A 23,639-nucleotide genomic window follows, 5' to 3' on the forward strand; every position below is an offset into this window, starting at 1 on the left:
GACCCATGGAGACCCCATAGCTCAGAGTTAGCAGAATGCTTCTATTTTTCGTCTAATATCCCTGGAACTTTATACTGGCTTGAGTTTTTAAGTTATTAACCAAGTTGTTCTTTCTATAGGAAACACAAATTACTTGGTGGGTTAAGTAAGTGGCCTCTTATCATCTGGCAACAAGACCGAGAAAGTAATACACTGAAGGCAATACCAATTTCAGCTTTCCCTATCGGTAAGTTTTAGTGTTTTGATTTCCTTTGGCTGCAAGTACTGTGGAAGGATTTCATGGGAAACATACTGCCTGCAAGCTATGGCTTGGGGAAATTCTCCTGCATTAAACAGAAATGAATGGTATCCAGGGGAATGACTGTTGAGCGGAAGGAACAGTGTCTGGAGTGAAGAGAAAGGCAGAATGAACGTAGAAGCTATGCAGCCTCTTTCCTGTGCAAAGTGAATGTTAATCACACTGGAAAAAACAATTTAGAGCACTAACTTACAGGGAAGAATTCTTCCACCACTCAGAAACAGCACACTCAAGGGCAAGGAGTCATTAGTTTACAAGCAAAACAACCGCTGTACCCTGCAATCTTACAGAATGTTTCTATAAAATCAGTCCTGTTCTTTACTGCAAAAGGATGCCTGCAGAACCTATATGATGTCCCACCAAAGAGATTTTCCCTGGCACTTTACTCAAAAATCACTTAGGATGTAGCTGAACAGAATTTTTTCAGTTTTTTTTTCTCACCTTTTCTCAGGACTACTTATTTAATGGAACTAAGTGCTTGGTGGAGACAACTAATCCTCATATTCTTGAGCACTAATGCTGTCATGACACATAGCAGATGATGTGCACAGATGTCGTGCTTCATCTCTGTCATCTGTGAGATATTTCTTTCCATCCTTCCACAAGACCTCAGCTTTCAGAATTTTATGTTACCTTAAAATAAGCATGTCTGCTATGGCTCAGCATAGGTCAAAAGACTCCAAACAAGATGACAAAAAGAGGATCTGCATTTTAAAAAGAATTTTAATCCAACTATGGAGCCTAAATATTTTAGTGGTTATGTAATTTTGAGAAAGGCCTATGCATCTGTAACGCATGGGGATACTTGGTCTTTTCCTACAACAAAATGGATTGGAAGAAAACAAATATTTACAGTCTTGCTGGGAGACTTAAAGAGTTTTTGTTGATGGCTTAATGACCAGCGTAAGTCATTCAGTCTGAAAAAGCCCTGAAACCTCCATGATTTGTAGTTCTCAAAAGCTATTTTGTTGCCATAACACGATAAAGTCTGCAAGAATTCTTCTTTCTAATTTTTGCTTGTTTACAGCATGCTGCAGCTGGTCGTTCTTTCTTATTTTGCAGGGAAATCTTTCAAGTATGACAGTAGTTAAGAAAACTGAAATTTAAGAAAGTGCTTGTTCTGCTTTGATATTATGCCAGTTTTTCCTCCCATAAAGTTTAAGGGATATTTACAGTCCTTAGCTTACTGTGAATCTTCATGGCCCAGTTCCAGCCAGAGAGAATATCAGGGCTAAAAATACAGCTTGACAGATGCCTGGTATATCTAGACAGCACTGTGAAGCAGCACGTTTCTGTGGATAGGGCACAGAAGTGGGAGTCCATAAATGGGGGTTCTCTTTGCAGCTCTCCCACCAAATTATCATCAGGTTTCAGGAAAGCTGGTACCTTTCTGTGTTTCAACTTCCCCATACAAGGAACTGTTTTATTCTGTAGAACACTTCGATATCGACTGATAAGGCAGCAAAATTAGGGCCAAACGTTTTCCTTAATGGTACCATAAGACCCACACCTCCTCCTACTCCTCCTAGAAAAACTCCTAACCACTTTTGTGTGGGTTTTCTATCAGTGGTACAGACAGAATTTCTGTCCCTCATAACACAGCACTTAACCTGTTCAGTCAATCAAGTGTTTATAAAAATGTAGTGGATTTATGTAATTTCACAGAAAAAGTGTCCCATGGGAACTTTAAAGGTGATATATATATTGCTAAGGAAAGTGGCTCAAAGCAGTCATTCATTTGGCACTGCAGTGACACCAGAAAGAGCCAAGAGGAGCTTGAGGCTTTGCTGAGCTCTGTCTCACATGAGATGGGCAGATCAGTCCAGCCTGCCTTCCCCTTGCTGTGCTCTCAGCTTGTTCGGCAATGGCTGCTGCATGCCTGGCTGCACAAAATGTGCATGAGTTTTTGTGCAAGCTTCTCATGATCCAAGTTTCTGTGTTAGGGTTGGATACCAAGGAATACCAGCCTGCAAGGAATATCTTCATTGAGTCCTGTCTCCCTGCAATCAGTTCTAAATTTCTAGTTAGTGATTAAACTGCAGATGCATGATAGTGTATATGGCATATGGGTGTAGAAAGGTTCATTAATTCTGGCATTAATCAATCAATCAGTCTTATTTGGCTCTACAATGCAGAACCAGTTGTGCTGAGAGTTCTACAAGAATAATCTCTTTATTGCAATGAATATTAAAACAGCTGATTGGTAATAACATTATTGTCTATACTTTATCTCTAAGACAAAATGAATTCAAGGAGATGAATCAGAGCTGTTGGAAAAATCTTCAGCATGCCTTTGGCATGTGCTAGATAAAATTTCATGTCATTTAATACACAGCACATTTGTTTAACAAAAATTTAAGAGTCTTTGTATAAACACCACTCCTATTATAATACCAGTTTTGCTGAAATGTTTAAAAATGCAACAGTGGAACAATTTAGAAATATCAAAAGTAACTCCCAGTATGCCTTTGTCCTTTTCTATGAATTATTAAAATCAGATGGTCTTTTAAGATATTAATACCTGAACAACCAGCCAGCTTTGATCCAAGTCTTACAATTCTTATTAGAAAATCAATAGTAGACTACAGCAATGATAAGTGACAACACTCCAAGAAAGTTACAGCAAGCAACAAGAACTGCCTTATGCTTTGACTTCAGTGTCTCAGCCCAGTCTCATAAAATGACCTGGCATACCAGTATTCCAACAGACTGCACCAAACAGATTTTCTTCTTCTCATTTTTGTAATACTCACATAAGAATTTCCCCAAATGACAGGTTTAACAGGACTGGGGCACATGGATTTAATTCAGGAGAATGGCCAAACTTCTGGCAGTTATAATTCTTGTGATTTGCCTGTGAAATCACACTAAACTGAGTGGCTTGCTTAAACTTTGGCTGCTTAGCCAATGATTACTTGAAAACCTCAGCTTTAATTTGAGAGAATGGGTATTTTCTCAGAATCGTTGTTCAGAAACCTTCCAGCATGAATCACAAAGGCACAAAAACCAGCAGGTAAATAAAAATACAGTTTTTTAAGATCTTATGTATTTTTAAGCTAATTTTACATGGGCTTGAGGGTAAGGTTGTTTACTGAAGAGTTTTTATGTTGATGGGTGGCAACACAATTCAGACCTCACTATTATACTGTTTAAATCAACCTGACCTATTATGAAAAAAACATGGCAAGAGAACAAATACCCTTTTAAGTTATGCTAACTGAGGGGGTGGCAACCTTTGGCATAGGAGCAGTAACAGAAAGCTGAGAGCATTTGGCATCAGCAGCCCCTTCATTTTTTTCAGCTGCAACCAGAACAGCATGACTACGACCTTTATTCCAGGGTCTATGTTTCTGTTCTTTTCTTCTGTGAGCTCAAAATCACCATCATACCTACGCTGTATTTTTCACAAGCAAGTTTGAAACATGGAGTTGATCTGAATTGGCTGTCCTTGTGTATGTTGGCAAGTAGTGCAGCCTAATAGGAATGGTTCTGTAGAGCAAAACAGTTGGTGCTGAGGACTGACATTCACACTACATGTGTTTGTTGGGGACTATTTTGGACTAGCTGTAAACTGCGGTTTAGGTGCTGTCTGGGAGTGTATCTTCCATTTCACTTCATCAGAAAGATACCCATTTTGTATACCCTAAGACTTCTCTACAATGTGAGTCACAGTATAGTAAATGGGACTGATTTAAAGAAAGAATATAGTCCCACTGTGAATTAAAACAGTAATGCAGACACAGCCATTATATCTGCAAATGCTTAGTACAGTCCAATCCCACATGTCACCCTTTCAAGGGATGAAAGATGCAATGGATAGCATCAACCAGACTCAGTTCTAAAAATGTAAAAGGTGAGCATCTGCTCTCAGCTGAGTCTTGATTCTCTCATTGTAAATGAAGAAAGAGATTCCCCTGAGGAATTCTTCCTACCTATTAATAGATGTTAGAAGACTAGATAATAGAAGACATTAATAGATGTGAAGAATGTACTCTAGAGGTTCTGCCATTTACTGTAAAGAGAGCCTAGAAAGACACCTTACACAACATGCCTGCCTTGATAGTTAAAGCTGATAAGCAGAATCCCATCCAGTGTCTGTAAGAACACAATACGGGTAACTTCAGTGACCACCAGTAAGATGCATTTCAGCTTTGAGTGGCTATGATTCTAGAACTAAAATAGTTTTAGATTAACTATAATTTCCCATATTTTGTATTTCATAATAGGCAATCTGTAAAGAAGACTTTAAAATTTAAGTTAGTCCTTTTTTGTATACACATGGTTTAAGAAAGGCTTGTCTTTTTTGTTGTAGCTGTGTCAGCAGTATGAATGGAATCAGCATTCAGATTAGGCCACGGAATAACCTTCCTGTAAGTACAGAGAAAATGTATTTTTTTTCCAGAGGTGAATCTAAGCTAGTTGGTAACTTTTGAGACCCCCAGTGCTGCATTCAGAGACCTCAAATGCTTACTTTTTTTTTCCCTTTTCATTATTACTTTCTAAGTGCAATACTACCAGCTTATGTTGGCAGCTGCCAAACTGTTCTTTTAGCACTGCCTATCTCCATCTCTCCTTGCAGAAAGTATTCCATATTTGCTACCACAGTTTTAAACTTGCAGTGTAACCAACTGCACCTTAATCCAATGCTTTGCAAGCATTTTCTGATTGGAAGTAGAGACCATCAGTGAGATCTTTCTCTAAGATCATTACGTTCATGTACCTCTAGTATTCCGGTATTTTCAGTCTTCAAAAGTCTCCTCCTACCTAACTACACAGACACATTCATTTATTCTGGTCTCATTTGCTTAGACTGTAGCTTTTCAACATAGTGATGTAACAAGTGCTTCATTTGTTTGTCAATAGTATAGGTTCTGCAACTTCAACTCACTGCTATGCAACAGTAGGACTACGACCCAGAGAGACAAATCTGCAGTAATGTCTGGTCAGCTTCATTAGCACAGAAGCTCAGACACATTTGTGTGCTTCCAAAGTGACCTAATTGGTATTTGGCTTTTATTCCTCTTAGATAGCACATAAATTCTCAATCTAACAGCCAGTATTAGCTGTAGCAATTTTGTGCTTTGTGGAAAAAAAATCAGGGAAGACCAAACCATACCCCACATCCCAGATTACTAGTTTAGTCATTTATGTTTTTTTTTTTTAAATGCAGACTCATAGTGAGGGCAAATGGAGAGAAAAGTGAAAGACTTTTAAGCAGTGGACAAATCCAGGGCCTGATGTGAACTGCATGCTTCAGTCTACAGCAGTGCAGAATCGCACAAAATGATTTCAGCCAGGACTCTAGCTGGTTTTTAATTGGACTTGAGCACTCTATGTATTGTCTTCTGGTCCAGTACAGCTCTTCATGGGCAGTATATTTAGCAGAAGAAGGGTCCTTCTGCTTTAGGCACACAGGCGACATCCCACACCTAATCAACAATTATGCTAATGAACTGTTACCAACCTTTTGATTTACTACTCTTCAATCTCTGTTGTGTGATCATAGTCCATGTCAGTGGGGTCCGGGGCATTCCAGGTAGCAAAGCTCTGTCAGAAGATGGTGTTGTGCCACAATTGTTTTGTTCACAACATCTGAGATCTGATGAATCTTTGCTAAGGCCAAGCAGATTTCACATGGGGTATGTCCCAGGACAGGGATGTTAGATGGTGCAGGCTTCCAGCTTTGGACATTCACGTGGTTCACTTGAGATATCCTCAGAGACAAACTGTCTCTGCTAACTTTCAGAATTCAAAAATCATTGGTTGTAGTTTGATTTAGACCAAAGGAAAATCAGAAAAATTGAAATAACCTGTGAACCAAAAAGCCCTGCTTTTTAGTCAGCTGTATCCTCAGTGATTTCCCTTTTAGAAGACGATGAGCAGTCCAGAAATCCTGGGTAACAATTGTGTAGCACAGAGGAAGGAGTGCACTGTTTTGGATTTGTGTTCAGCAGAAACAATGAATATGAAAATGAGAAAGGGAACGTCCCATCAGCATAGCTCAGTGGGATCTGACCTCGTGCAGTTTGAGTATGAACGCTGCCTCAGGGATTGAAAACTAGCCTGGTGATTTTAGGACATTATTTTAGGACACAGCAGAATTCCAGTAAGAGTCATAGGATCCCCAGATGAGAAGCTATACAAAATACAGAGTACTATCTGCAATAATGTCTTCCTTATGGGGTGATGCTGTTCTTAGTACAAGTATAGATGTACTGAAGTAAACAAGTGCAATGAGCCTTTGCTTACTGGAGTCTGGTTCTTGCACAGAATATAAACTGCTGGAGAGTCTGTGCCTTGTGTTAGCCAGTCTAGAGGTGTGCAATAGTGTGCATTTCTGGTTCTATTTCTCTTCCATAGAGGCTGGGAGATGTAGTTTTCTGTATTCCCTGGATCCTTAGGTGGCTCTGGGCCTTCTTACAGCTGAATGCACTGGCCCTGGGGCAGAACTGAATCTCAAATGCATTATTTTTATATTGCAGGGGCTATTGACCTGGGGGTTTTGGCAAACACAAGTGAGGAAAGTGAAGTGGTACAAGGATACCTAGAGAGGTTTGTAGGAAAGACACTGAGGTGCTGTAGCATGTCCGAAGAAGGGCAACGAAGCTTTTGAAGGATTTAGAGCACAAGTCTTATGAGGAGCAGCTGAGGGAACTGGAGTTGTTTAGTCTGGGGAAGAGAAGGCTCATGCAGGACCTTATCACTCTCTACAACTACCTGAAGGGAGGTTGCAGTGAGGTTGGTGTCAGTCTCTTCTCCCAAGTAACAAGTGAAAGGACAGGGAGAAATGGCCTCAAGTTGCACCAGGGAAGGTTTAGATTGGATATTAGGAAAAATTCCTTCACCAGAAGGGTTGTCAAACATTGGAACAGGCTGCCCAGGGAAGTGGTTGAGTCACCATCCCTGAAGATACCTGTAGGACATGGTTTAGTGGTGGACTTGGCAGTGTTAAGTTTATGGTTGGACTTGATGATCTTAAAGGTCTTTTCCAAACTAAACGATTCTGTGATTCTGTGATCAGAAAATATCATGAACTTCAGGCTGCTTAAATGCAGCTGAGTGCCTTTGAGACAGAACTGTGAGATAACAGGTGTCAGGGGGCTGTCTGGACCTGAAACTGAGTGAGAGTTTGCAACAATATCCAAAAATGAGCCTGTGAACACTGTAAGGCAGCAGGCTGGCAACTGAAAAATGTCAGTTGGTCCATTGCTCTGTGACCACATGTCGTGTGCAGTTGTAGGCTTGCTGATAACAGAAATATGTTAATGTTTTGTCAAGATTTCAGAGGAAAGGAGGGGGAAGGGGCTCACTTCGGAGCTCAGCACTCTCAGGCTCTGACCATGTCACTCTTGACACCTTCTGTAAGACCTGAGGACCTTAAAAGGACTGGACCAAATTCTTCCTTAAGCTATTTCTAGATACAGAGGTGCAGGTTTGCAGCAGTCAACTGAGTAGAATGGCAACAAAAATTGGCTCAAACTCTTTTGCTTAAGTAATAAATTAGCAACGTGAGGAGTATCCTGCTCTTTATATTTCTGGAAAACAGTAAGGGTGATCCCAGTAAATATGAGGAAAAGTAGTGGGAAATGGAATGACATGAGCAAATCAAGGGAATTAGAACAAAAATGCTGCTAGGATGCAGAATAAGAAGTGTCAGGAGTCCTGTTACTGAAGTACTTCAATAATAGAAGGGAGAAAAAAAAAAAAAGAACCATCTTACACTGACAGAGAGCAGGGAACTGTAAATCTTCATCTTTGATTTCTATACAGAAATTCTGAGAATGAATCCCTTATTCAAAGAAATTGCCACAACTGTTCTACCCTACAATAGATTTTTTGCTTGGCTATAAAAAATTAAAAGCCTTAGGATTTGATCTCATGCCTCAAAGTCTAACTTCAAATGCAGTTTCTTGGGTTTCAGTAGGTTTTTTTTTCCCCCTTTTCTGGGAAAAAAGGGAAAGCTCTCCTTTACCTCTCACTTTTTCCACCCCTTTCCTTCCACCGGTGTGCTGAATCTGGATGTTTGAGATAGGTATTTAGTTGGAATGTTTGTCTGCACAGTGTTAGTTACTAAATCCATAAACTCTGGCAGTCATATGAACTCAGCATTATTTTTTAATAAGAAATTACATACTCATTTATAGTCTGAACTGCATCTGTCATTTAAATCTGTAGGACTTCTTAACCACAAATGTGCTCATCTGGATATGTTTATATTGATTCACAGAAAAACTTATCTCATTAACTGGTTCCCATTATAGGAACAACGGATCGCTCACGCCGTCTAGCAACTCTCAAAATTGTTTGAACTCTTAAAGTGAAATGAAACAACTCATGAAGTCAGTATGTAAGTTACCATTCACAAAGACTTCAGTACAGTGACTCTGAGCAGTGATCTTGTACGTTAGTATTCATGACCATAAATTAAACGGATAAACTTGCTCAAGGACACTAATAACTTTTACAATTATTAATCAATTAAAAAAATAATGTTTCAGTCAGAATTATATGTGGCTTAGAGTATATGGAATAAAGTTTTGTGAAGGTTTGTGTTAAAATCCATGTTCTGAATCGCTCAAGCAACTTGTAAATGTATGGTCTTGAAACACCTTTTAAACAACTTCTCACAGAATGCAGCAATATCCTAATTTATTTCCCTTCTCCATCTTCTCTGTACTATCTATGTATAGTAAACAATTTATAAGAGACATTTTTTGGCTTTAATATTTGAAGTTTGGCGTCAGAAAATGATTTTTAGTAAGTGGATGAACTCAAGAATCCCATCCTGCTGAATGAGCCTGTATCCAGCAGTCATTAGCTGGGACATACACAAACAGGAATATCAACCGGTGGTTTTGTCATGTGATCTCTTCCACTGCACATACAAATATAGAACATGACCATAAAAAGTAACAGAACATGCTCTCTGCAAAGTAATTTATTGCAGTTGATGCTGGATTGGCATGCCAGCTGGAATTACCTTCTCAGCTCCTACTATTTTCACATATACAGATAATACAAGGCTGTGCACTGCAACAGATTCCAAATGAAAAAATATCAACATTATTAACAAGAGGCAAAGCTCTGCCAAAGCAACTTCAGCAAACTTAACTGTTTGAAAATGTCTCCTAGTGACTCATAGCAGGAGTTAAAGACCTAAATGAATACTAGGGCTTCAACGTTTTCATAGAGGGGAAAAAATACTGCTTTTGTACAAGATACATGTCTCTCTTTGCTGAGCACAAAAAAAAATCTAAGGATTATTATACATGTAGGAGCTTTCTTTTTGTTTGAATTCCTTATTCATTAGCTTGTAAGCTGCAAGAGCTGAGCTAATTTATTTTCCCAGGGCATTTTCCCTCCCTCTTCTTTTTTTTAAAGGCACCATGTATGACATCCCAACATGACAGGAACTCAGTAAATCCCCTCAGTCTCCACACCGCTGTCTCTGAATGTCTACAAAGCTACTATGCCATAATCGCAGCTCGCTGGCTCATTCACAGCTTTACATTATAAAGCAAACAGTCTAGACAGCTGAATGACAGAATTACTCTCTTTTCTCTTGCATTTATAGATATGCTGTCATCTTCATTTGCTTTTCTCTACTCTCTGCATTCTGGTACACTAATGATTAGCTTTCCTGTTTGGATTCCACACTGACTCCATGGCTCTAGGCTATAAATACAACCAGAACCTAGATGACATCACATCAACAAGGTCCTGGGGGTGAGGGGAAGGACCCCTGCTTCTTTCCTTCTTCTGTGTTAGCTGATGATAACCAGCTTTTTCAAAATGGGTAACCAATATGGCTTTACAGTAGGGCTTTTTTTTCCCCACTACTATGGAGATATAAAAAGCCTAGTGTCTGGAACTATCACTTTCTGCAGTTGAAAATACTGCTCAAGTTGCACAAAGCAGGCAGCTTTCAATTATTTTTAAGTCTATCTATAGTATAGCTGAATGTACCTGTGCAGAAAATACATGGAAAGAAGAGAACAGGAATGAATAACAACATATGTTTGCCTATAAAAAATGTGTACCTAGCAGTCTTTATTTTAACAAAACTTAAGTAACTGGACTGTGCTTGTCCTTAGTGAGAAAGAAACTTTACTTTTTAGTATTCCTGGTATTTTAACTATGGAATGATGTGTACACATGTGTCATGTGGCATTTCCTCAGTCCTAAAAGACAGTTAAAGGATAAAAGTATACTTTCTTGCCTTTAACAAGTTGCAGAAATCTGTGCAAGCCTGATAACATGCAACTAAGATGTATGGATACACATGGCCAAGGTTTTTATTATGTATTGCTTTTTTTAATGCTTCCATAACTGTCATTCTGGATTCCTGGAGAAACTCTTTCTACATATTTTTGTTTGTTTTGTTGCATTTTTAAATTAAAGTTTATGAACTTGACAGTTTAAAAGATCTCAAAGCCTAGACTTGAAGTCAGAAAATGTAAGGGTGAAAGTGGGGAGAAGCCATTGCCATTCTCACTTGAAAAGCAGAGAAAATCATACTGATAGCACATCAGCACAGGAGGTCAAGCCGAGTCATAATTTCTACTCTTACCAGAGCTCAGACAATACGAATACTTCATAACTTCACATTACATTGTGGGTCATTAGAATCTGTTCATTGGGGAATATTTTACCTATGAGCATGAAGAGTTTCATGGGCCACTGGGTGCAATTGTATTTGCAGACAATATAAATGACTGCCTGAGGCTTGTACCAATGGGAATTTTGCCTGTTCTCCATGCGTCGTGACCCACTTTTACTCTCTGAGATCAGGGACAGCTGGAAGAACAACTGATCCCTTCTTGCTTGGAGCTCTATAAATCTGAAGTCTTGCCTGGAATATCTGTGGCTTGCTTTTTTTTTTTTTTCCTTGAGTATCTTTGCCATTCAAACATACTGATTAGAAAATCTTTTAATTTGTGTCTCTAAGAACAATAGTTACAGCAAAACTAAAGTAATTTATATCAGTTGCTGAGAGTTCTGATTTGAAAATACAGTTTCATGCACTATGGAGTGGGGAGCTAGTGGAAAAAGACACAACTGAAGGCCATATAGCATCCCGGGGGGGGGGGCTAGCAAAAAGCTGTTCTATTGCATGGCATTTCTAGCTTCCAGAGAAACACTGCAAGTGAAGTCTTCACTCTCTTCACGCTCCAGAAAGGAAGGTTCAAGGATGGTCCCACAGAAGGGCTACATAATCACTATTCACAGGAATGATACAGTGCTACTGGTCAAAACCTTGTGCCCTCTAGAAACTATAAATGCGATTTCGTAACAGCTCCACAGCTTTCCTGAGTTTTCTAGGGGAGGATTTAAATAGCTGACACTAAAATAAGTATATAAATCAACTTGATATAAATTGTTTTTTCATTTTCTTGGCAATATGCTTTGCCTTCCTACCAGAATTGGCCTAACCTGGACCTCAGCTTGGAGAATACTGAGTCTGTGGGCCAGTATTGATTTTCCTCTCACTAGCTTATCCCCTGACTTCAAAGTCTGTCATACAGCATCCGGGGGGGAGGCGGGGCGTGCGGTGCTAGCATAAAGCTGTTCTATTCCATGGCATTTCCAGCTTCCAGGGAAACACTGATCCCACTTACAGCTGTGAAGTGGAAACCTCCTATGGTTTCTTCAATGATCTTATGTGTATTGGTACAGAAAAGATTCTTAACTCTGCACCATGCCTTTCTCATTATTACAGCACCATGGTAATAAAACTGAAAGCAAGCCTCTAAGTGCACCCCATAAATAAAGTAACAAATAAAAGCAAGTGCAGGAACTGATAACATATAGGAGCACAGCCTTTTTAATACATTGCCTCTTGCAACTCTAGGTCACTTTTCTTACCTCTTGAGGCTCTTGACATTGGGATGCTAACACCAGGAAAGATCTCTGCGCTTGGAAAGCTGCACGTACCATCTCTGCCTGTAACAAAAGGAGGAATATAAATTAAAGCTTAGCCTGTAACCTCCAATACCTCTTCTTGGCAGCTCAAAGTCAAGTGTGACAGCTCAAATCTTTCTTGCCGCTTCTCATCTAAATCACAGCAACACTGACTGGAAAAAATGTACTACAGAACTAGCTTAGCTATAAATTTTTTTTTGAAATCTAAGGTTAAGTTCCCTATCTTCTTCAGAGAGGAAATCAAACTAGTTGATATGCAGTCTTTTGGTTATCATTTATAAGATCAGTCACAGAACTTAATTTTAACACAACAGAAAATGTCTCAGGATTTTAATGGTGGTGTTTAGGCCTGAGCGCATGAAAACAATTTATTAGTGTCAAGAACAGCAACCTGCAAACTATCTGTTGAACTGTAACTTAGGCTGTGGATATATTTGCTGAGGCACTATGCTGTAGTTCATTCCTTGCCTGTCCTCTGTCAGCACACCCTAAGACTAATGGCTATGAAAGATGGTAGGTGAAGGTTTTTGTACAATTTTCTCCCACAGAACTCTATAATTCGGGTTAAAGCTGCATGTGACAGCATGTTTATATGCTAACAGTGCGGAGGGGAGGTAAATCTCTACACTTACAGGTGCTCCCTACTGTTCAAATCTGTGGCCTTTTGGGGTTATTCTGAACACTTCACATCTTCTGTACATGAAGCACGTTGGTTAGAATATAATTGCTGTTTCAGTATCACCTATACCTCATTCAGGTGGATGAGTAGTGACTAGGAGAAAGCATTACTGGAATGGAAAAGTACTATTCATAGCTGGTGCATACTGCTAAATAAAACCCAACCCAAACCAAATGCTCTTAAATTAATCTAATACGAATGGGTGCATTTATAATAATTTTGTGAAAGGCTGGAGAAGCTCATGATGTTTCTCCTTGGGGTTTCTTCAATCTAAAAAGAAAACAAGGAAATTTTATATACAGGCCTATGTGGATGCAACTAACAATACATAAAAGTCAGCGAATTTGAAGTTGTAGCAAAGTAAAACAGCCAAATTATATTTATTAATCTTAAAATGTGATGGCATGAATAAAAGATAACCTGTTTGTTAGGATGAAAATCACTGCAAGGAAGATGTTAAAAGAGGCCCAACTTGGACAGTGTCTGGGGAGAAGACGATATTATGGTCTGACAGGCTGAGATTTGGAAGAGGGTAATCATCTCTATAAAGGAAGAAATAAATAATAAGGGAAAAAGTGTATGACCATAGGAAACTTAAATCTTCCAGACACAGACATAAGTAACAGCAAGGTTTAGATGTTCTTCAGCATCTCAGAAGATAGACTTTTTGGTACAGAAATTCATAGAACAACAAAGTTTTAAGCTTAGTGTTTTTGGAAATAATCTATGCCTGCTGGGCAGGAGGGAGGAATTGTAGGAAAGGGCTGGAATCGCCTAATGAATAAAGAACTAAAGCAAGATACTAAGAATAATTATGAAACCCACAAAGAATGAAAAGAGGCCTTGATTAGCAAGAACTTTTTTTTCAGGCATTATAAAATCCAGAAGCAAAGGAATGACGGGTAGAGGCCTTGCCGACGTGTACCTTGCATAGAAAAGTAAAACAAAGCTTTTTTTTTTTTTTTTTAGCTACCGGAACAATAAAGAAATAAATGGATGAAGTGAGACCATGGTAGTGACCTGAAGGGTAAGCTGGGCATGCCTGCATTCTTCTTGACGTATAACTTACCTGTTGTTGGACAAATGCTTTTCCCCAATTTCAAGGAATTTGATGTACATAAAGATATTGAAAGAATGGCTAAAGAGAATGATGAGAAATCAATGGGAATTACATCTTTTTAAATGGAAGTCAAATATATGTAGCTTAGAGTAACAAAATAATTGGGTCCATAGTATTTTCGTTCCACAGTACTGTAGATGCTGGCAGATGGAAGCACAAGTAGAAGAGATTTTAAATGTGTATCATTTGGAGATAGTAGCAGATGACAGAAGTATGCAATGATGGATTGAGCAAATATGCCCAAGAAAAGGTAGAAAAAGTACATTGAGATTTTATGACTGGTAGTCTGACTTCAGCACATTTAGAATGGATTTGAAATGAGTGATTAAAAGCACACAGGAAAATTAAAAATGGGAGAGATTACAATGGGACTACCTGTGGTTAAAATCATTACTTTTGGGGATTGTTTAGAGTTTTCAGTTTCTTAGACAAGGATAATGTGTCAAAAGTGTGGCTTTTACATTTTCTTATTATCCTATATCTATAGGATGTTGGAAACATTCAGTGCTCAGTGGATTAGATATTGGTTGCAACACTTGTGCTGTATGCCCAGAATTTATTTAGCCCAAAAAGCTTTTAGTGTGTAGAGATAAGAGAACTTGCACCTCTCACCTTTGAATTTAAATCTTAAGCAAAGGATCATGCTAGAAAGTTTTTGCAATTTACAAGCAGAAATTTGTTACAGACTTCTGTCACAGTTTTTTCCTTTTTTCCCTAAAAGCATTAAAAATGGCTAATTTTACTGTTTCTGAGCATTAAAGACTTCTTTCCATGCATCCCAGTAAAGTAATAGAAGAGCTTCCTCTCATTAAGAATGCATTAGTTCAGTCTATTACCATCCCAATTCGCTCTTGTAGTCTTTGAAATGTGACACTTCATTGCTACCTCCTTCTATTTAGCAGGCAGCCTGTGTGACTAAGCAGACAGCACTATCTTTTATAGGCAGATGACTCTTTCATTAGACCGTCACATCCAGTGGAAGACTAATGAGTGAAAATGGACCAGGGGGATTTTTCTCAACAGCTGGTGGCTCAGGCAAAAGACTGCCACAGAATAAATCAGCTGAAACTCTTTCAGTTATAATGAATGATAGTAATGAAGCACAAGTGTCAAAAATGTATGATCATCATGATTAAATTTACTGGAGTAGACTAGACCACAAACTTGCACACAACTATCTGCAGATAGAAATGGACATATTTTGAAGTAACAGTAATTTTCAATTTGGGTCATCCTTTTGGCATTCTTGGGACTATCTATGGACATAGCAATCACCAGACAGCTAAGGTGAATATTTGAAAGAAGCAAGTTCCTCAAATAATTTCCTACTTTGCTTTTAGCAGTTTGTTTCAGGGGCTGGAGGAGTCGGCTGTGGTTGTAGACCTGAATGCCAGGACTGTATGGCATTCCATTCACCATCTCAGTTTCCTCATCAGTAAAGTGTGGAATAAGGTGTCTCAAACCTTTACCTCAGATGTGTTTGAGAGCTGAGTTAGGTGATTGATGTGGTTGGAAGCGCTGAAGTCTGACATGTACGCAATGTCAGTCGAATTCCATGCCTGTTGAAACCTGTGGCTGACCTACAGTGAGTGACCTCTCTGTTGCCCTCGCAGTAACAACAAAGACAGGCCTCTTTACAGTTAAGCCTACAGAAGTTAATGGAGGACTCATACATATTTAGAATCATCTTTTTAATAGCAAGTGGTTTAACTTTCTCTGTCACAATACAATGCCAACTACTAATATTTTCCAGAAGCCACTGCTTGAAAAATTGCTATGAGCCCTATGAGAGATGTCTAATGGTGATCATGCTTCTGACCTGTTTGAAGTAGTGAGTGCAGATTCCACCCAAACTTGCACTGCTTTAGGCTGAGTAGACATAGATGCAATGAAACTGAAGCTTAAAGTTTGTTTTGGCAAAGTTCAGTTCTCCAGAGCAGATGTGATTTTAAGATCTGTCTCCTTCTCATTTTAAATGTTTTATTCAGTCTAAGTTACCCATCGCACTGGTATCCAAGCGCTAATAAATACAAATGTTATTTATGTGACAACAGTTTGGCAAACTACAAGAAGAAACAGTCACATGCATTCAGATCTCAAGTTACAAGTAAATTCAGTCTTTGGGAAAAAAAAGAAAAAAGAACTGAATACAAAAGAAACAAATAAAGGATTTCCTCATGAAATTTAGCCAAGAAAATGACCATATTGACCTGAAAATACTAAATTTGTCAAATGTTCCTAAATAACATCGTTCCTCAGAGTCATACCACTGAAAAGCATAATGTAAATATTAGAATCCACTGAATTCTGTTGTTGAAGAATAATACACATCTTCACATATATACTAACATTATATATATGTAATGCTAACATTAACAGTGATAATTTGCAGATCAAAATACAGATCTATATACATTTTGGATTTCTAAAATAAACATAATAATTTTATTTCGAAACCAAACAGTGAAGAGGACATGAGGGAAAAGAATTGGGATTAAGTAGTCCAGAGTTCTAATCAGAGTTTCTGCAGAAATGATTTTGGATCCTTTGGGTCTAGCGAAAGACACAATGACTGGCAGCAAGTAACAACTACCGACAGAACTTCACTGTTATGAGCAAAGACCCCAGTCTTTCTCTAAAATTGAAGGTACTGCAAGAGGAAGAGAAACAGTTTGCCTTTTACATTCTGCTTCCAAGAGCCTCTTCAAAGCGAAGTGGTGAAGTGGCTGGTGGCTTGAAGGGAGAAGCAAGAAACGGGAAAAGAACAGAGTTTAGATTAAGTATGGAGCTGCCATAGAAACTATCCAGGTCAGCCAGAGAGACAGTATTTATTTTGTACAGCTAATTGGCCAATAAAGATTTTTTTAAAACTGGGCCAAATGCTGAAGAGTCAGTTGTCCAAACAGAGCACTTCTTATACCGGAAAGGGAAGGGAAAAAAAAAAAGTCACCTTTTTCCTACTGGTCCATGCAGAAAACAGGGTTGAAATTCTAGTCAGAATTTAAGTCAATGCGAGATTTGCCACTGATTTTGATGAAGCCAGACACCACCCCAGATATTTTGTTTTCTATTTTCAGACAGATACATTTAACTACCACCAATCAGCTATCCTCTAGTAGTGTTTTTTTTAAGTGTTTTCCAGCTTCCATGCCTATGTCTATATTAGGGAATTTCTGCTAAAATTTCTCAGCATTGCTACTGCTTGTCCAGGACCAACCTAAGGTTATATCAGTGCTAGTCTCTCTAGCTGTTTATATCTGCCCGTGTATAAAACACTGTGCACATGTAACTGAGCACAGTGCTAGCCAGTATTACTTACTTGTTGTTTCAGAGTAGCATCTGTACCTAGGTTCGTTAACTTCAACTTTTAGTAAGCTTAAATGACTGTTAAACCACTCAGAGCTCTTACCTCTGGTTGAGCTCAAACAATATTGGTCTTACAGATCTGTCTGTGCTAATGACATAAGACATGGATTGAATTGTTTGGGGTAGATTGTTACAGACATTTTCTTTCTCTGTATGATACATGAACTGTACAAATGTACTGGAATAAAGGAGTATTTAAAGCCATGATTGTTGTTTTCACATTAATTACAAAATTACTACCTTGGATAAAGAATTTTCTGCATCTTTTGCTCCAATAAGATTTGCCCCAGTGTTCCAGAATTTCCTCTCAGCTCTCCCAGTTTTGAGTGACATGAATTGTTCTAATTCCTCTCAAGGGATCATTAACTTTAAAACCTAATGAATACTATTTAAATGTCAGCTTTGTTATATAGTTAATCATTAATCTTAGCAGAAGCAGTCAATTATTTTGTTCATCTGTCACAGTTTCAAACAGATACAAATATTTGTCTGCAGGGCCATTTTGCTACTTATTACTGCCAAATGGAGAATATCTATATATTCTGCCAAATGAAGAATAAAATATCTCCGCTTACTAGAGAAGAAGAGCAAGTCCAGAGCTCTCCCAAAGCTCAGCCTTCTTTTGTGTCTTCCAGATTGACAAATTCTTCATGGATCTCTTTTACAATGCCCAAATATCTGCAACTCTCTTGACCTCTGTTCACCTTTGACATGGAAGTTCCAAACCCAGGTGTGGTGTATTGATAGTTAGAGATTCCAGAAGATTCAGCATAGAAAAATACCAAGAATTGTGTGCAAAACTCAATAGTCCACAAATAACTGAAGATGTGGTCTATTTATAGATGAAAGGGGGTTTTTCTGTTTTGTTTTCTGTATCTTTCTTTTCTGAAGTTTGGAAATGTTCAAGGATTCAAGTTTTGTCATTGCAGACTGCTGGCTTCTGCAGAGAGTCAATCACCTGCTGGAGATTTCAAAGCCTTGTTCTTGCACAGCATACAGTCATGTATCTGCATTTAAAGGCCTCCACATCAGTGAATTAAAAGATGTTATTGGCACATTGCAGCACATGATCTTCTAGTCCCTGGTGCTTATCTATAGACTGGATATCTCCAAAATGGATTGTCAGCTTGGTGGAATTTGTGCTGTCATGTTCTGCCTTTATAATATGCAATTAGTGATAATCATAGCAACAAACAGCTGATAAAAACAGCCAAATGTTTTGAGAGCAGGCATAAAACATCATAAAAATAAATGGCTTTTCTGCAATGCAGAGGATGCATCTTTAAAATCTATACTAGGCCACCATTATTTGTTGGAGCTGCTAATAACCAAAGATTGTCATAGTATATTTTATAATCTTTAGGGATGAATGACAGCAACAAAAAAAAAACAAACCAGCATAGTGATCAGATGTTTTTCAGGTGCCTTCAATTTGTCCCTGGAACTGTTGAGGTGAAAGGCTTATACTGTAAATGAATGACAACTCAGAAAACTGTGCAATTTTCCAGGGGGAATTAATTTAACTAATGACATTACAGGAATATCCTTTGTGTCACATGTTAAAGGTTATACCATGATAAAGTTGTAAATTTACTGGATTCAGTATTAGGGAGAGTCAACAGCAAGCATGCCAACCTGCACAGCATTTACAGAAGTTAGCCTCAATCTTCAGGCTTTCCATCCTGACTAGCCTGCAAAAACAAGCAGGTTTCTCAAAGAGAGACGGGAAAATGAAACCAGCCCACTTCAGAATTTCATTAAAGAACAGAAACTGTGGTACAAGAGTTTCAAAGACTTCCAAAGCTTCTAGTTTCTACTATTACTTGAAGCTACACTCTGTATCTCTGAAAGTGTGCATTGCTTCTTTAAATAAATAGGAACCACATACAATGTATGAATAGACAAAATCCAAACTCTGGCTATTATACAGATCAACCATTTTTAAAATTCAGGTTCCTTTTTTTTTTCCCCCATGGACATCTGAGTTCAGAATTCTTTGGAGGACCTGGTTGCCTGTGTCAAGGAATTATTTGCGGAGAGACCTCATTTCCCCAAGGAAAGGCAAACCTACATTTCTTCCATGGAACTGACACTGTAAGCCAGCACATCAAGCAACCACAAAGATTTCAGAGACCTGCAGGTCTCGCTGCCTTCTGTACAAATAAGCTTTTGCCTGCACTGGCCGCAAGCACTCCAGTTATTTCTCTGATGGGCTGGTTTGCTCCTGAGGTCTGCTGCCAAGGAGTCCCACTCTCTATGCCCAGCTATTATTTCAGAAGCCCTTCTCATTAAAGGTCCAAATCCATGCTGAAGAAATTTTGTAAGAGGCTTTATGATTTCACAGGCTTTAGAATGTCATTCACGTGTCCCTGATTTAACAAATGCAAGTTCTAGGAAGTTCAGATGCTTATCTCTGTAAATTAAAAAGGCTACAACACTTGTAAGGTTATCACTTCACAAATACTCTTGCAGTGTTCACTGGGCACTCTACTGAAGAGCCAATTTCTTGACCTTGTGTGTCAGACAAATACCAAATTCCCTGATATAAACACTGGAGAACCATCCATTTCTAAAACATTTCACTATATTTAGGGAAAGAGCTTGGATAAATCAGTTCTTACACTGAAATGCTTTTGTGTACATTCTGCCTCTCAAACACTTCAGGACAACTGGTGACATTGCCCACCTCAGTTTGTAAGTAGTCCCACTGTACCTCCCTGTAGGTAACTTGCACAGTACCAAAATCTGTCTCGAAACTTCACTTCCACTTTTATTACCTCAGAAGAATCCCAGACCCTGACCAAAATGTGCTAACATGGAAGAAAATTTAAAGCTTAAAGATGACACATCTATAATGGTATTTAATGTTTCTTCTCATCTGAACCATGCTTTCCTTTTCAGGGATGCTAAACACCAAAAACCTACATTTCTGTGGAGAGGGGGCCTCAGCCTTTCTGAAAGGCAGTTATCCTCGTGCACAGTGATGTGACTGAAGAGCAGAACTGACCTACAGTGGGTTTTTTTGAAACAGAACATGTATTAAAGCAACAAGAAAGAAATATTTAAGCCTCAAAAATGTACTTCAAAATCCTAAACCAATCTTTTTATTATAGCTTTGGGATTTAGAATAAAACAAACATTTAATCTTATGAAACAAGATAGCAAAAATTAAACTGCTTTGCTGTTCAGATTAGTTATATAAGTATATAATTCAATTTATGGATATCAGTAGATGAACATAAGTTAGCAGGGATAGGGATATAGTTTAAGCTATCCTAATGGGACTCTTCAACTTTCCAAAATCCAGCCATATTGATCATGCAATTCAGACTGGATGAAAAGAGGCAATACATGTTTGTGGCCACATTCTACCCCAATCACTCCTGACAGCACTCCCAGCTTATTTAAAACAACATTCAAACTGCACACTGGTTTCCCTTGTGGCTTAATTCTCATTATTCACTGAACTCCTTTTTAACTAGAAACTGACTGAAGAGCCAGATTCTGAGCTCATTGTTTGTTTTTTTTTGCTGACTACAATGAACAGCCTTCTCAGTTTCCAAGCCCAGCATTTCTATACACTCAAACCAGCTGCAACCATCAACTAGCAAAATAAAAGCAGGTCAGGAATGGGGAGGCAGGATGAGTGAAAAGAGTGTGCATGTGCTTTTCAGAAAGAATGAGACTGAAATTAATAAAAGGCTTTCTCATAATAGGTAACAATAAATGCCATCAATGAAGCATGGGAGATGTGTCCCCCAAACATAGAAAAATGTAATAAAAAGTCAATGAATGTGTATTTCTCATCTTGGAATAAATGGATTTAAGTAGTGTTACCACTCCAACTTGAAAAATCGTAATTCTTCACAAGAGAAATAAGAACCATGAGGACTGATGCCAGTAAAAAGGGAGTTTTCAGTAATACGAGGTTCATGCTGTTGATAAAAACAGGGATACTGCCTGACTGCTCCTCCATCTTGGTTTTCCTGATGAATCAAGATAGTTTAACTTGCCAGTGGTTTACTGGAAATTACTGTTTTGAGAACCACAGAGCTCACTGCTCTAAGGCAGAGTGCCCGAGATGATTGCCACCTATGCCCTCTCAGTCCTGGGCTGCTTTGAATCAGAAAGAAAAACAGAAGTCTGATTACCTTGTCAAGGCTTCCTCACGGACTCTGGATCTGTGCCAGCTCTATGTCTTCAATCCTTCCTAGTAAGTTCCTCCTGATTTTACCCTGGTCAAGTGTCCTACACAGTGACTTTGCAACAGGCTCACAGAGACACTCTCACACTGTACTTGTGGCTATGAGTGCAGCTGGTCCACACACCAAACCTACCTGTCATTTAGCTAGCTAATTTAGCCAAGGAATTTTATCATGTAACTTTTGGTTAAGCTGACACAGTGGTTTTCAACCTGTGGGACACTTATGCCTCTAAGTCCATACACTAGTTCTACTGGAAAACCAGTAAGAAAAACAGGTTTCCTGCCAACAGACTCAAATTTGGTCTTAAAGGACTTCAGTGAAAAATTTTTAGAGGACATCAAAATTAGCACAAGCTAGAGCATAGGATTAGTTCTGATTTAGACTTCAAATGGCCGGAAATATACTGTATGCCTTGAGTAATGGCTCCAATAATTAATTAAATTAATTAATTAGAAAAACATGAACCTTCAGTCTAGCCGGAACACTTGAATATTATTCTGAATTCATCTGGTCAATTAAAGAGCCCTTCACAATCAGAATTTTTTTCATATGAGAGAGTTATCTTTTAACATTTCCTTGGCAAACATGATGGAGTTTTCTTTGGTTTGCCATCTCATGTAAGGTTTCCCACTCAAACCATTCTGATAAAGTTTTTCTGGCATCCTTTGGAGATCAGAAAATCCCCCTGTTCTGGGTAATCACATACAGATATAACCCCTGCTTTTAAGGGGCCAACAGTTTTAGACCCTTACCCAAAAAATGGTCCCTGATCAACTGCACTACTTTGAAATCACCTACTTAGGGGTTTAGTCAGGAACTACTCCATATGCAAAGAAGCCCCATGAAAACCAGTTATGAAGAACTGTTGACAGCCTTGGCTTATTGTGTTTCTGATTTCTTATGTTTCTGACTGAGGAAATGCCATATGGAACGTTTTCATTACATATTACCACCTTCACCCACTTCTTAGAATGGTTGCTTAGGGTTGGAAAGACCTGAAGACAATCTAGTTCCAATCCCCCTTCCATGGGCAGGGACACCTCACACTAGACCACGCCGCCCAAGGCTCTGTCCAACCTGGCCTTGAACACTGCCAGTGTTGGAGCATTTACTACTTCTTTGAGCAGCCTGTTCCAGTGCCTCACCACCCCTACAGTAAAGAACTTCCTCCTTATATCTAACCTGAATTTCCCCTGTTTAAGTCTGGACTCATTACCCCTTGTCCTATTGCTACAGTCCCTCTCAGGTATCCTTGTAGGCCCCCTTCAGATATTGGAAGGCTGCTGTGAGGTCTCCATGCAGCCCACTCCACCCCTAAATTTACAGGTGCATGTTTCTTATGCTAGCAATACACAACTAAATGGCCAGTAATGGCCACCGTCTCATGTATTTATTTTTCAATAGAGTCTGTTTTACTTTTGTGTCTTCCTTTCCTTTTTAAATAAGAAGACAACCAAGTGTTATTTACTGCAATGTCAGTGTCAAGAAACTAACAGCTTGATCCAGCTCCCATCAAAATTAATGGAAAAACTCACACTCTTTCAGGGGATGTTTGTCTAGACTCACGATGGACAGGTTCATGTTTATGCTCTGGAGCCATCTTATTCCCAGGTGTCTTACAGTCTGAGAGGTGTAATCACATCTGCACACCACTGCCCCTGACCCAATAAATCCAGCTCGTTTTGAAAGCCAGATCCAATGCCCAGGCCACAAGTGAAGCCATCCTTAGGAACAGAATACCTTTTTTCTGGATTAGCCACTTGGCTACATTGTGTATATCGCATTTCCATCTTTCTTGTCATACTAAAGTGAACATTCTTTATTGCTTATGTTGGGACGTATACATACACAGCGTAAGAAATCTAGCTCAATTAGCATTAGAAAATAAACTTTAATGTTGACAGATTTCCAAGGTTGCTTTTCTGGTTGATGACTTTTATTTTTTTTTACTTTTGGTGGATAGCAGTACCATTTTTTCCACTCAGTCTCTTTCTTTCAGCTGAGTGTACCTTGTACGCTGTAAAAAATCTCTGTCTTTTTATTCTTTTT

At 38.7% G+C, this 23,639-nt stretch overlaps 1 protein-coding gene and 1 long non-coding RNA gene across 3 annotated transcripts in view; one reads left to right on the forward strand and one right to left on the reverse strand.

Moving 5' to 3' along the window:
- LOC133267293 (uncharacterized) overlaps positions 1-18,447 on the forward strand; it is a 47,303-nt gene extending 28,856 nt beyond the window's left edge. The window contains exons 3-5 of the long non-coding RNA XR_009742697.1: positions 13,869-13,926; positions 18,021-18,115; positions 18,315-18,447. This is a non-coding gene — a long non-coding RNA (uncharacterized LOC133267293). The remainder of the gene's footprint in view (positions 1-13,868; positions 13,927-18,020; positions 18,116-18,314) is intronic.
- CAP2 (cyclase associated actin cytoskeleton regulatory protein 2) overlaps positions 1-23,639 on the reverse strand; it is a 68,276-nt gene that overhangs the window by 25,041 nt on the left and 19,596 nt on the right. For both annotated transcript variants that reach the window (XM_061449506.1, XM_061449507.1), the window contains exon 4: positions 12,164-12,241. In XM_061449506.1, the coding sequence (XP_061305490.1) occupies positions 12,164-12,241 (78 nt within the window). The remainder of the gene's footprint in view (positions 1-12,163; positions 12,242-23,639) is intronic.

Source organism: Pezoporus flaviventris, unplaced genomic scaffold (assembly GCF_033815535.1).
Source record: "Pezoporus flaviventris isolate CSIRO_AGI_PZ_B2104156 unplaced genomic scaffold, CSIRO_AGI_Pfla_v1 ptg000007l, whole genome shotgun sequence".
Lineage (NCBI taxonomy): Eukaryota > Metazoa > Chordata > Aves > Psittaciformes > Psittacidae > Pezoporus > Pezoporus flaviventris.